Consider the following 14,763-nt stretch of genomic DNA (forward strand, 5'->3'; position numbering starts at 1 on the left):
GCTTGGGATCAGCATCCAAGTCCTCAAACAATACTTCAAACAAACGAGTATTCAGTGCATGAGCTTTTTTGTGGTTGATGACACGTATAGCATTATTAAGGACCGTGTGGAGATCTGGAGACATTCTTGCTTGCCAGAATCTCTCGGTAAATCATGCAGTAAGTTGCCTCACATTCTAGCGCAACTTCTTTCACCCGGCCGGTCATCACGGCAGCCCCGTCAATGCAGACACTAACACAAAACTTCCATTCCAGTCTGCTCACAATGTATTCGTTCAATACTTGGAATATTTCGGAGCCGGTGGTTGTGCTTGGAAGTGAAAGACAACACGGCAAATCTTCCTGCACCTCATCTTGATGCATGTACCACACATAAACTAACATGATTGATATATTCCACGTCAGTCGATTCGTCCACTTGAATTGTGTACCACGGAGATGCTTTTAATCTGTCCAACAGCTGCCCCTCTATCTTCAGCCATTTCATCAATTCTCCTAATTTCAACTATTGTCAGATAGTGGAACATGTTCCAACTTGCTAGCTACTTTTTCCTCAAAGTTCCTGACAAATATCTTTTGCAGCCGGCAAAATTAGCTCTTCTCCGACTGTAAAGGTTGTGTGTGTGTGTGTGTGTGTGTATGTGTGTTGTTTTTTTTTTTTTTTTTTTTTTTTAGCTTTAGCTATTCGGTGAGCAACCAGATATATGATGCCTTTTTGTTGCAGCTACGGTTACTGATGTTGAGGATATCAAAACTTGCTGCTGAGCATCCAACTCTCGTTTCTTTCTTTCAAAAAACTGATTGGTGGTTAAGTGCCGCTGAAGTTTTGATGGCTTCATTGCAGTTTCTCACCACAAATAACACACAACGGATTTGGCACCACGGAATCCCCTGTTGTCGTAAATTACGATTACGATGGAAGCTCTTTTATTTTTTTATTTTTTTGCATTATTTTTGAGTTGGTCACTACCTTTCCTTTTACCGGAACTGTCCACAATGAAATTATCCATTGAAGTTTGCTGAGGCCCGCTCATCTCTCCACATACTTTTCTGGCACTTCAGGTCTGGTGCACCCACTTTTGCATCCATGATGATCAAAGGGCCCCAAATGTACATAAAAGTTTCCACATATTTAATAATTTTATAATAGGCATGCTCTATTCTAAGTGTTATTCTATTAAAAGTGAAAATAATTAATTTAACCAAATACACTGTACAAATAAATGAAAAACTATTTCAACCTCTGTATAGAAGGGACAACCCACCCCTACAGAAGGATCAATGTGCACCACGTATCTGTTCATGGCCATTGCCCCATGTACAATCCTCCACTGAAGGTCGCCTGTAATTTAATAAATTGGGCTCTTCAATAAGGACAAAGCATCTAGGGGAAAAACAGTTCCAAAAAAATCAGTCCATTTTGTTGAAGGAAGTCCCCTAAAAAAATAGGATTAGATGCTTTTTACACAGAAAATATAGAGGGATTTTTTTTTTCCATAATTCCTCAAACTCCAAGCTGAGAGGGTTTAATTACCAAACGACTCTTCCCATCATCTTGCCCTTCTCCCAAAGAAATAGTTACATTAAGAGAGGGGAAAACATAAGGAATCCCCTTTCTTCATTGATCAATTGCTACTGAGTCATTTGTCAAAGTTTTATAATCCCCATGCAAAGATTTAAATAATTCAGTATTCGCTTGTTTACCAGCCACACAAATTTGACCCCAGTCATTTTACTCAACTCCTCTGTACTTTTATTCAAAATATGTCCCAACTTTGTGCATCCAGCAGCAGTTAAACATTCATGCAGACTGAGACCAGACATAAGTCTAGAAGGTAGAAAATCATCAAGAAAAAGTGGCTCTTCAAAAAGCCATAATCCACTAAGTGTATCTGATTAACGTGAAATGGTAAACACTTTCTATGCCTCCAGAACTGACTTATAGAAAGATGTAAAATTCATACGATTATCATTCTGTAGCTCCATTAAGAACAATATTTGTCCAATCCCATACTTATGACCAGCCTGAGATTTAGCAGAATCTGTCTTTAGCCATGATACAGGGGCGTAGATTACGCGGGGGACGTGTCCCCCCCACTTTTATCATCATGGAAATTCGTCCCCCGCACTTTTTCTGTCAAAAGTGTTCGCATAGAGGTTTTCAAGAGCTGGTGTGAATAAATAAAGATTTAAACTCAAAGAGACAGGATATTCTGTGCATGACTTGATATTTTCAATTAAATTCAATTCAATTAAAGTTTATTTGTATAGCGCTTTTTACAATACAAATCGTTACAAAGCAACTTTACAGAAAATTATGTTTCTACAATATTTAGTAGCTAGTAGTTTGTGCACGTTTGACAGGATTTTAGAAAAAATAAAAAATAATAATAATACAAGACGTAGTCAGCTAGACGATGAACTATCAATATTATTAATTAATAGTAATTATATGATGCAGTCACACATGTAGCAATAATTGTTAGTTCTGTTTGTTGATTCAAGGTTAGCATCATATGGGGTCCTCTGAGGGTCAGCATCATCTCTTCTCAGGTGTTCTGGATCCAGACTGGAGCTTGTGTAAATCCTAGTTACATCCCGTGGCAAAACATAGAAACAAAATAGAGACATCATTAGCATAGCTGCTGATCCAACAAAGTAAAATTAGTTTAAACCAAGCTAAAGAATAAAAATGCAGATGCAACTACACTCACAATTTAAGAGATACATTATTCGAATGCTTGGCGAAAGAGATGCGTTTTTAATCTAGATTTAAACAGAGAGAGTGTGTCTGAACCCCGAACATTATCAGGAAGGCTATTCCAGAGTTTGGGAGCCAAATGTGAAAAAGCTCTACCTCCTTTAGTGGACTTTGCTATCCTAGGAACTACCAAAAGTCCAGCGTTTTGTGACCTTGGGGTGCGTGATGGGTTGTAGCGTGGTAGAAGGCTAGATAGGTATGCGGGAGCTAAACCATTTAGGGCCTTATAGGTAAGTAATGATAATTTGTAACTCGTAAGAACTCTAGCTGCTGCATTTTGGACTACCTGTAGCTTGTTTATTGATGAAGCAGGACAACCACCTAGAAGTGCATTACAATAGTCCAGTCTAGAGGTCATGAATGCATGAACTAGCTTTTCTGCATCAGAAACAGATAACATGTTTCGTAGCTTGGCAATGTTTCTAAGATAGAAGAATGCAGTTTTTGTAACATTGGAAATATGATTTTCAAAAGACAAATTGCTGTCAATGTCAATGTCACCTTTATTTATATAGCGCTTTAAACAAAATACATTGCGTCAAAGCAACTGAACAACATTCATTAGGAAAACAGTGTCAATAATGCAAAAATGATAGTTAAAGGCAGTTCATCATTGGATTCAGTTATGTCATCTCTGTTCAGTTAAATAGTGTCTGTGCATTTATTTGCAATAAAGTCAACGATATCGCTGTAGATGAAGTGTCCCCAACTAAGCAAGCCAGAGGCGACAGCGGCAAGGAACCGAAACTCCATCGGTGATAGAATGGAGAAAAAAACCTTGGGAGAAACCAGGCTCAGTTGGGGGGCCAGTTCTCCTCTAACCAGACGAAACCAGTAGTTCAATTCCAGGCTGCAGCAAAGTCAGATTGTGCAGAAGAATCATCTGCTTCCTGTGGTCTTGTCCTGGTGCTCCTCTGAGACAAGGTCTTTACAGGGGATCTGTATCTGGGGCTCTAGTTGTCCTGGTCTCCACTCCACTTGGGATGTAGAGGTCCTTTCTAGGTGCTGATCCAGCATCTGGTCTGGATACGTACTGGATCCGGGTGACTGCAGTGACCCTCTGATCTGGACACAGACTGGATCTGGTGGCCACGTTGACCTCGGAACAAGAGAGAAACAGACAAATATTAGCGTAGATGCCATTCTTCTAATGATGTAGCAAGTACATAGGGTGTTATGGGAAGTGTTTCCGGTTCCGGTTTACCTAATTAATGCAGCCTAAAAATCCTTTAACGGATTTGGATAATAAAAGCATATTAGTATGTTATGTGTATGCCAGGTTAAAGAGATGGGTCTTTAATCTAGATTTAAACTGCAAGAGTGTGTCTGCCTCCCGAACAATGTTAGGTAGGTTATTCCAGAGTTTGGGCGCCAAATAGGAAAAGGATCTGCCACCTGCAGTTGATTTTGATATTCTAGGTATTATCAAATTGCCTGAGTTTTGAGAACGTAGCGGACGTAGAGGATTATAATGTAAAAGGAGCTCATTCAAATACTGAGGTGCTAAACCATTCAGGGCTTTATAAGTAATAAGCAATATTTTAAAATCTATGCGATGCTTGATAGGGAGCCAGTGCAGTGTTGACAGGACCGGGCTAATATGGTCATACTTCCTGGTTCTAGTAAGAACTCTTGCTGCTGCATTTTGGACTAGCTGTAGTTTGTTTACTAAGCGTGCAGAACAACCACCCAATAAAGCATCACAATAATCTAACCTTGAGGTCATAAATGCATGGATTAACATTTCTGCATTTGACATTGAGAGCATAGGCCGTAATTTAGATATATTTTTGAGATGGAAAAATGCAGTTTTACAAATGCTATAAACGTGGCTTTCTAAGGAAAGATTGCGATTAAACAGCACACCTAGGTTCCTAACTGATGACGAAGAATTGACAGAGCAACCATCAAGTCTTAGACAGTGTTCTAGTTTATTACAAGCAGAGTTTTTAGGTCCTATAATTAACACCTCTGTTTTTTTCCGAATTTAGCAGTAAGAAATTACTCGTCATCCAGTTTTTTATATCGACTATGCAATCCATTAGTTTTTCAAATTGGTGTGTTTCACCGGGCTGCGAAGAAATATAGAGCTGAGTATCATCAGCATAACAGTGAAAGCTAACACCATGTTTCTTGATGATATCTCCGAAGGGTAACATATAAAGCGTGAAGAGTAGCGGCCCTAGTACTGAGCCTTGAGGTACTCCATACTGCACTTGTGATCGATAGGATACATCTTCATTCACTGCTACGAACTGATGGCGGTCATATAAGTACGATTTAAACCATGCTAATGCACTTCCACTGATGCCAACAAAGTGTTCAAGTCTATGCAAAAGAATGTTGTGGTCAATTGTGTCAAACGCAGCACTAAGATCCAATAAAACTAATAGAGAGATACCAGAGAGCACTGAGAGCAGTCTCAGTACTATGATACGGTCTAAATCCTGACTGGAAATCCTCACATATACCATTTTTCTCTAAGAAGGAATATAATTGTGTGGATACCACCTTTTCTAGTATCTTGGACAGAAAAGGGAAATTCGAGATTGGTCTATAATTAACTAGTTCTTTGGGGTCAAGTTGTGGTTTTTTTGCTGAGAGGCTTAATAACAGCCAGTTTGAAGGTTTTGGGGACATATCCTAATGACAATGAGGAATTAATAATAGTCAGAAGAGGATCTATGACTTCTGGAAGCACCTCTTTTAGGAGCTTAGATGGTATAGGGTCTAACATACATGTTGTTGGTTTAGATGATTTAACAAGTTTATACAATTCTTCCTCTCCTATGGTAGAGAATGAGTGGAACTGTTCCTCAGGGGGTCTATAGTGCACTGTCTGATGTGATACTGTAGCTGACGACTGAATGGTTGCAATTTTATCTCTAATAGTATCGATTTTAGAAGTAAAGTAGTTCATAAAGTCATTACTGCTGTGGTGTTGGGAAATGTCAACACTTGTTGAGGCTTTATTTTTCGTTAATTTAGCCACTGTATTGAATAAATCCCTGGGTTTATGTTTGTTTTCTTCTAAAAGAGAAGAAAAGTAATCGGATCTAGCAGTTTTTAATGCTTTTCTGTAGGATATGTTACTTTCCCGCCAAGCAATACGAAATACCTCTAGTTTTGTTTTCCTCCAGCTGCGCTCCATTTTTCTGGCTGCTCTCTTTAGGGTGCGAGTATGCTCATTATACCATGGTGTCAAACTGTTTTCCTTAACCTTCCTTAAGCGTAAAGGAGCAACTTTATTTAAAGTGCTAGAAAAGAGAGAGTCCATAGTTTCTGTTACATCATCAAGTTGTTCTGAGGTTTTGGATATGCTAAGGAATTTGGATACATCAGGAAGATAACTTAAAAAGCAGTCTTTTGTGTTAGAAGTGATGGTTCTTCCATACTTGTAACAAGAAGTAGAATTTACAATTTTGGCTATATGAATTTTGCAAAGAACTAAATAATGATCTGAGATATCATCACTTGGCTGAATAATTTCAACACCATCAACATCAATTCCATGTGACAGTATTAAATCTAGAGTATGATTTTGACAATGAGTAGGTCCTGAAACGTGTTGTCTAACACCAATATAGTTCAGAATGTCTATAAATGCTGATCCCAATGCATCGTTTTTGTTATCAACATGGATATTAAAATCACCAACTATTAAAACTTTATCTGCAGCCAGAACTAACTCGGATGTAAAATCACCAAACTCTTTAATAAAGTCTGTATGGTGCCCTGGTGGCCTGTATACAGTAGCCAGTACAAACATAACAGGGGATTTATCATTAACATTTGTTTCTTTGGATAATGTTATATGAAGTACCATTACTTCAAACGAGTTATACTTGTAGCCTGCCCTCTGAGAAATCCTGAAAACGTTGTTATAAATTGAAGCAACACCTCCACCTTTGCCTTTTAGACGTGGCTCATGTTTATAACAGTAATCTTGGGGGGTGGACTCATTTAAAATAATGTAATCATCAGGTTTTAGCCAGGTTTCTGTCAAACAGAGTACATCTATATTATGATCAGTGATCATATTATTTACAAAAAGTGTTTTCGTAGAAAGGGATCTGATATTCAATAAGCCAAGCTTTATCATTTGTTTATCCATATTGCTTCTGTTTTTTATTTGTTGAACCTCAATTAAATTGTTAATCTTAACTTGATTTGGACGTTTTTTGTATTTTCTAGTTCGGGGAACAGACACAGTCTCTATAGTGTGATATCTAGGTGAAAGAGTCTCTATGTGCTGAGAATTAACTGACCTCTGTGACCTCTGTGACGGGAGGCAGCTAGCAGACGGTCGGTTTAGCCAGTCTGTCCAATATAACACCCAGATTTCTGACTGTAGAGGAAGTAACAGTACATCCGTCTAGCTGCAGATTGTAATCTACAAGATTCTGTGTGGTGTTTTCTGGTCCAATAATTAATATCTCTGTCTTATCCGAATTTAATTGGAGAAAATTATTTGTCATCCAATCTTTTACATTTTTAACACACCCTGTTAGCTTAGATAATTGGGAAGTTTCATCTGGTCTCGTTGAGATATATAGCTGAGTACCATCAGCATAACAGTGGAAGCTAATTCCGTATTTTCTAATAATATTACCAAGGGGCAACATGTATATTGAAAATAGAAGGGGACCTAGGACGGATCCTTGTGGCACTCCATATTTTACTGATGATAAATGAGATGACACCCCATTTAAGTAAACAAAATGGTAGCGATCGGACAGGTAGGATCTAAACCATCTTAGAGCCTGCCCTTGAATACCTGTATAGTTTTGTAATCGATCTATGAGTATGTCATGATCTATGGTGTCGAACGCAGCACTAAGATCAAGTAAGACTAGAAATGAGATGCAGCCTTGATCTGACGCAAGGAGCAGGTCATTTGTAATTTTAACAAGTGCAGTTTCTGTGCTATGGTGGGGAAATTCTTCATACAGATCATTTTTATGCAGGAAGGTGCTCAATTGAGCAGACACAACTTTTTCTAAAATTTTAGACATAAATGGAAGATTTGAAATAGGCCTATAATTTGCCAGTACACTAGGATCTAGTTTTGGTTTCTTAATAAGAGGCTTGATAACCGCCAGCTTGAATGGTTTTGGGACGTGACCTAAAGATAATGACGAGTTAATGATATTGACAAGCAGTTCTTCGGCTACAGGTAACAGCTCTTTTAGTAATTTAGTGGGTACAGGATCTAATAAACATGTTGTTGGTTTAGATACAGTGATAAGTTTATTTAGCTCTTCCTGTCCTATATTTGTAAACCACTGCAGTTTATCTTTGGGTGCGATGGATGAAACTCAAGTGTTAGATGCTGTAGAATCTACATTCGCTATTGTATTTCTAATGTTATCTATTTTATCAGTGAAGATATTCATAAAGTCATTACTATTTAACGTTGGTGGAATATTTGAATCAGGTGGCGTCTGGTAATTTGTTAATTTAGCCACTGTGCTAAATAAAAACCTTGGATTGTTTTGGTTATTTTCAATGAGTTTGTGGATATGCTCTGCCCTAGCAGTTTTTAGAGCCTGTCTATAGCTGGACATACTGTTTTTCCATGCAATTCTAAAAACTTCCAAGTTAGTTTTTCTCCATTTGCGTTCAAGACTACGAGTTACTTTCTTGAGAGAGTGAGTATTACTGTTATACCATGGCACAGTACGTTTTTCTCTAACCTTTTTCAATTTGATGGGGGCAACAGCTTCTAATGTACAACCCGAATTCCGGAAAAGTTGGGACGTTTTTTAAATTTTAATAAAATGAAAACTAAAAGACTTTCAAATCACATGAGCCAATATTTTATTCACAATAGAACATAGATAACATAGCAAATGTTTAAACTGAGAAAGTTTACAATTTTATGCACAAAATGAGCTCATTTCAATTTTGATTTCTGCTACAGGTCTCAAAATAGTTGGGACGGGGCATGTTTACCATGGTGTAGCATCTCCTTTTCTTTTCAAAACAGTTTGAAGACGTCTGGGCATTGAGGCTATGAGTTGCTGGAGTTTTGCTGTTGGAATTTGGTCCCATTCTTGCCTTATATAGATTTCCAGCTGCTGAAGAGTTCGTGGTCGTCTTTGACGTATTTTTCGTTTAATGATGCGCCAAATGTTCTCTATAGGTGAAAGATCTGGACTGCAGGCAGGCCAGGTTAGCACCCGGACTCTTCTACGACGAAGCCATGCTGTTGTTATAGCTGCAGTATGTGGTTTTGCATTGTCCTGCTGAAATAAACAAGGCCTTCCCTGAAATAGACGTTGTTTGGAGGGAAGCATATGTTGCTCTAAAACCTTTATATACCTTTCAGCATTCACAGAGCCTTCCAAAACATGCAAGCTGCCCATACTGTATGCACTTATGCACCCCCATACCATCAGAGATGCTGGCTTTTGAAACTGAACGCTGATAACATGCTGGAAGGTCTCCCTCCTCTTTAGCCCGGAGGACACGGCGTCCGTGATTTCCAACAAGAATGTCAAATTTGGACTCGTCTGACCATAAAACACTATTCCACTTTGAAATAGTCCATTTTAAATGAGCCTTGGCCCACAGGACACGACGGCGCTTCTGGACCATGTTCACATATGGCTTCCTTTTTGCATGATAGAGCTTTAGTTGGCATCTGCTGATGGCACGGCGGATTGTGTTTACCGGCCTTGTCCCTTACGCACAGAGATTTCTCCAGTTTCTCTGAATCTTTTGATGATGTTATGCACTGTAGATGATGAGATTTGCAAAGCCTTTGCAATTTGACATTGAGGAACATTGTTTTTAAAGTTTTCCACAATTTTTTTACGCAGTCTTTCACAGATTGGAGAGCCTCTGCCCATCTTTACTTCTGAGAGACTCTGCTTCTCTAAGACAAAGCTTTTATAGCTAATCATGTTACAGACCTGATATCAATTAATTGATTAACTTAATTAATCACTAGATGTTCTCCCAGCTGAATCTTTTCAAAACTGCTTGCTTTTTTAGCCATTTGTTGCCCCCGTGCCAACTCTTTTGAGACCTGTAGCAGGCATTAAATTTTAAATGAGCTAATTAAGTGGATAAAAGTGTAAAATTTCTCAGTTTAAACATTTGCTACGTTATCTATGTTCTATTGTGGGGCAATTCCATGCAAAGGTCATCTTTACCATGAAAAAATAAAGTTTTAACCAAAAGAACAAAACCCTTTTTATGTTGTCCATTTAGGTCTGTAATATACTGTATTAATGTGCTTTAACAAATTTTTTATGAAAATTGCCTTGTTTATCCACCAGATATGAGGTGAGCAACAATGCTTAAATTACATTTTCAACCAGGCATATTTCATGCTTTCAAAAAAGGTATCAAAGACCCCCCTTTTTAAACTTTATTTTAACAGTAAGCATTTTGCAGAAAGATGGAGGCATGCCTGAGGTCTTGGCGCTTCAGTGCACTGTCACGTCCATAACGTTTTAAAGGTTTAGTTTATTTAATATGACAATTATAAATACAAATAACTTGAAACTTTATTTACAAAGCTAAATTATGTTTATGCTTATTAGGATCGACAATTCATCTCATTACTTTGCTCTGAACAACCATAATAATGTGTTACGGACGTGACCGTTACGGACGCTTCATATTAAATCATGCATATGGACTGTTGTGATCTGTTTCGAAACAGAAATGATTTTGGCCAATTCAGTAAATGTTTGATTTGTAGAAAGACTTTCTTTATAGTGAATTTCGTTTTGTATAAATTGTATCTTAATAAAATGTGATGATTTTGACTCACAACTGTGCATTAAAATCCATAAACGGCCGAAAACCGTGCGATCATTTAGACACAAAAAACGTAGGCTACATGATTGCTAGTGACTCACAGTGATTGCTAGTGACTTGCTACGGACAATAATGTCCATCGGTTCACCTGACTGTGGAGGAAACCTGTGATTTGAACTCCTATATGACAAACATTAATTGTTAATGTATTTAATCTCGACTGTCTTCCGTAATAGTCTCTGCTTTGTTCCGTCTGTTTGTTTATGCCTATTCTTTCACATCCTAGTCGAGAGGCGCCCTGCAATTGCGCGACGAACCTGATTGGTTTAGGCGCGAAACAGGCGCCCTCTAATTCGCTCGCGCTTCCTGTCATTCAAGCTCAGGTTTTGACAGCTCAAAGATAGAGTTATCTTAAAGCTATACGCCTATCACAACGCCAGATGGATAAAATGGTAAGATGATACTAAAAACCACACACAATCAGGGAAAATAAATTGAATAAAAATCTAGTTATATTAATGTGTCATATCAAATATTGTCACCTCAGAGTCATTACCTCAGATGAGATACCATGACAATATAACAACCTACTTTATAGCAGGCTATATATGTATACATATTTGTGTGTGTGTGTGTGTGTGTGTGTGTGTGTGTGTGTGTGTGTGTGTGTGTACACATACATGTTCACACATATACACACACTAGGGTGACCACCTGGCTATTGCTCTGTTGCAGGTCAGCAGATTTGATTTTGCGGGACAATGCTGGACACGAGGGAGATAACTTACTATTATTATACTAGGTGAATACATATAGATTTTATATTAGATGTCTTTTTGCAGTCATGTTAACATGTTTTAAATTGCTAATGGGCTTTATAAAAATGACGGTGCTGGCTGGCGCTGTGTGAATGTCACTAATAATATAAAACTCTATTCAACAGCATGTGTCTATTCAATCTAAATAATTAAGTAAAAATAATAATCCAATCGCTAAAAAGCACATTTCCAAATAAGCACATAAATTCCATTAGGAAAGACTAGAAATACTAAATGCGTTCTTACCGGATTCAGTGCATCTTGAATTTTTTTAAAAATATATATTTTTTGTCTGATCTGGCAGCTTAGAGTAGGGCCATCTCATTTATTGTGTGTCTTTAGAACTCCTGGCAGGTGTAGCTGTAGTTAACTTTCACCAGGAGTGCAGTTCACTTTTTATGAGGTCCACAGTTGTGTCTCTGTCCACACAGCAGTCATCATCAGAGAAAACACCCTCTTTTTCTCAGTGTTTGTTTTTCATTTGTCATGAACGAATGAAATACATAAATCAAATAAATACCTTCACCCTCATCTTCTCTTATTGTCAGTTATTTTACATATTGATTTACGATGTACAGTAGGATCCAAGCTAAAAAAATAACTAAATCATAATTGGGGGGGGGGGGGTCTTCAGAATAATTTCAGACAGTCTTCTTGTCAATGTCAAAACAGCCACTATGCGTCAACAAAAGTGCCATGATGGTTTGATTGTTGATTTTCCAAACAGATTCTATGTATTTCAGACACGTCACATCCATAACAGGGTTTTTGTCACATCCATAACGTTGGTTTTTCCTCATAATACACTTCATAAAAATATTTATATTTTAAACATTGATATTTTAATGTTCAGCTAAGACCCCTTCATCATGTGGATAGCAATATTTATACATTGGACTTAAAAGTTCACAGACTTTAAAGGAAATCGAACAGTATACAAAAAACTCATTTCCCGTCACATCCATAACGCATGCATATTTTCCTTTTTTGGGGGTGCTTAATTTTTTTTTAGAAAAAAATATTTTGCCTGTCAATTCCCCAGATTGGGTGCTCTGAGAATATGCATTTCCAATTTAAATATTGTAAGAAGGTTTTTTTTTTCTGAGACATTTCACCTGTCATTATGAGTTCATATGTCACATCCATAACGCTGGAATTGCCCTGTGAATAAAATATTGGCTCATGTGATTTGAAATTCCTTTAGTTTTCATTTTATTAAAATTTAAAAAACGTCCCAACTTTTCCGGAATTCGGGTTGTATTAGAGAAAATAGTGCCCATGTTGTCAGTAATTTCGTCTAATTCATGTGTATTTTTGGGTACAAATAGCAGTTGAGATAGATCAGGCAGGTTATTTGCGAATCTTTCTTTGGTGGCTGGAACAATAGTTCTGCCCAGACGGTAACGGTGAGACATATAGTTAATATCAGTTATACGCAGCATGCACGATACAAGGAAATGGTCTGTAATATCATCACTTTGGGGTACAATATCTATAGCAGTAAGATCGATTCCATGCGATATAATTAGATCTAGTGTATGATTAAAAAGATGAGTGGGCCCGGTGACATTTTGCTTGACTCCAAAGGAGTTTATTAGGTCAGTAAACGAAAGTCCTAATGTATCATTTGCATTATCAACGTGAATATTAAAATCTCCCATGATTAGGGCCTTATCAACTGTAACTAGAAGGTCTGAGAGGAAATCTGCAAATTCTTTTAGGAATTCTGTATACAGCCCTGGTGGTCTATACACAGTAGCCGGAGCAAGAGATACATTAGATTTCTTTTGCATGTCTGACAGTGTAACATTTAGCAGAAGTATTTCAAAAGAGTTAAACCTGTATCCTGTTTTCTGGGTAACATTGAGAATATCACTATATATTGTTGCGACACCTCCGCCACGACCAGTCTGACGGGGCTCATGCTTATAACAGTAGTTCGGTGGAGTAGACTCATTTAGACCAAAATAATCATTTGGTTTTAGCCAGGTTTCAGTCAAGCAGAGTACATCAAAACTATTTTCTGTGATCATTTCATTTACAATAACTGCTTTGGGTGTGAGTGATCTAATATTTATGAGCCCAAACTTTAAAAATTGTTTTTGTTCATTTACTTTACATTTTTCTGGTTTAATTACGATAAGATTTTTTCTAGATCCTACATTATATTTTGACCTCACTATTCGGGGAACAGACACAGTCTTAATAGTTTTTACAGCGCAAGTACTTTTATCATTTAAGCGGGTGGAACAAAACTCATCATAATAGTTATTAGAGAATTGTCTTACTAGTCACATGGAGCGAAGTGTCCTGGAGATGTTGTCAGAGAGCAGCTCCGCTCCAATTCTGCTGGGGTGTAATCCATCAGCGCGAAACAGCCTAGGACGCTCCCAGAAAAGATTCCAGTTATTAACAAATAGCAGTTTCTGTTCTTTACACCATGACAACAACCATTCATTTAAAGCAAAAAGTCTACTGAAGCTTTCGTGTCCTCGTCGATACGTGGGCAGTGGTCCTGACACGACGATCATCGCCGCGCGCGTCGTGCTGCGAACCGGCTCGATCAGGCTGCTGAAGTCCCTCTTCAGCGTCTCCGTCTGCCGCAGCGTGGTGTCGTTAACCCTGGCGTGAAGCACGACCGCTCTGGGGCTCTCGTCGGCCTTCAGGATAGCGGGTATCTGCGCAGAAACATCGAGAACACGAGCACCAGGCAAACAATGAGTGTGCACTTTACCTTCGGCTAACGTAGCACTTACGTGTCGGACGATGGAGTCTCCGATGATCACAGCGTCGCGTCCTGTCTCGCGGAGGGGAGCGAAGCGGTTCCGGATGGAGATGTCGAAGACAGGAGGGGGAGAAGTCGTCGCCCGGGACCCGGCTCGCGTCCTCCGCTGTGGATGCACCCAGGGTCCGTGGTGTCCCGGCGTCGCAGTGAAGGACATCTGGGAAGATCGCGTTCTGGGTGCACCGGGCCTGTGCAGAGAAACACACGGAGTAGACGTGGTGGGACTGTTAGCAGCACGCTGTATACTTACCCCGGACTTGTGAGCGTCAGCCCGGGATGATTCCAGCGCGGCTCTCCGCTCTCTCAGCTGGGCCTGCCTCACCTCCAGGTCGCGAATCTGCTTTCCCACGGCCTCTAGCTCGAGCTGCACAGAGTGGAGACATTCTTCCGCCATTAAAGCAAGTAACAGTGAGTACAGCAGTGGTAATGTGTGTATATAGAGTATTAGCAATGTAAGCGCAGTTAGCTGCAACCACGCTTGCTGATGCTAACGGGCTAATAGCTAATAGCGGACCCGGGAGATCAAAATAAAACTAGTGATAGCGAGGCGCTCTGATTGTTTTTGTTGTAGAATACAATAGAGGATATATTCACATGTTATATAAACGGAAACGATGATGTATAAAA

At 38.8% G+C, this 14,763-nt stretch overlaps 1 protein-coding gene across 1 annotated transcript; it reads right to left on the reverse strand.

Moving 5' to 3' along the window:
* Positions 1-2,241: 2,241 nt before the first annotated feature.
* On the reverse strand, positions 2,242-14,496 carry LOC132156012 (uncharacterized). The gene is made up of 2 exons (XM_059564813.1): positions 13,640-14,496; positions 2,242-2,586 (listed from the first exon to the last, which is right to left on the reverse strand). Exon 1 carries the CDS (start codon positions 14,291-14,293, stop codon positions 13,643-13,645), a length of 651 nt encoding a protein of 216 aa, XP_059420796.1. The 5' UTR covers positions 14,294-14,496; the 3' UTR covers positions 2,242-2,586; positions 13,640-13,642.
* Positions 14,497-14,763: the final 267 nt, after the last annotated feature.

This window comes from Carassius carassius, chromosome 13, assembly GCF_963082965.1.
Source record: "Carassius carassius chromosome 13, fCarCar2.1, whole genome shotgun sequence".
NCBI classification, from domain to species: domain Eukaryota; kingdom Metazoa; phylum Chordata; class Actinopteri; order Cypriniformes; family Cyprinidae; genus Carassius; species Carassius carassius.

Excerpts from the sequence above, each read along its gene's own strand:
- LOC132156012 (XM_059564813.1), bottom strand. The coding sequence starts at position 14,293 with ATGTCCTTCACTGCGACGCCGGGACACCACGGACCCTGGGTGCATCCA.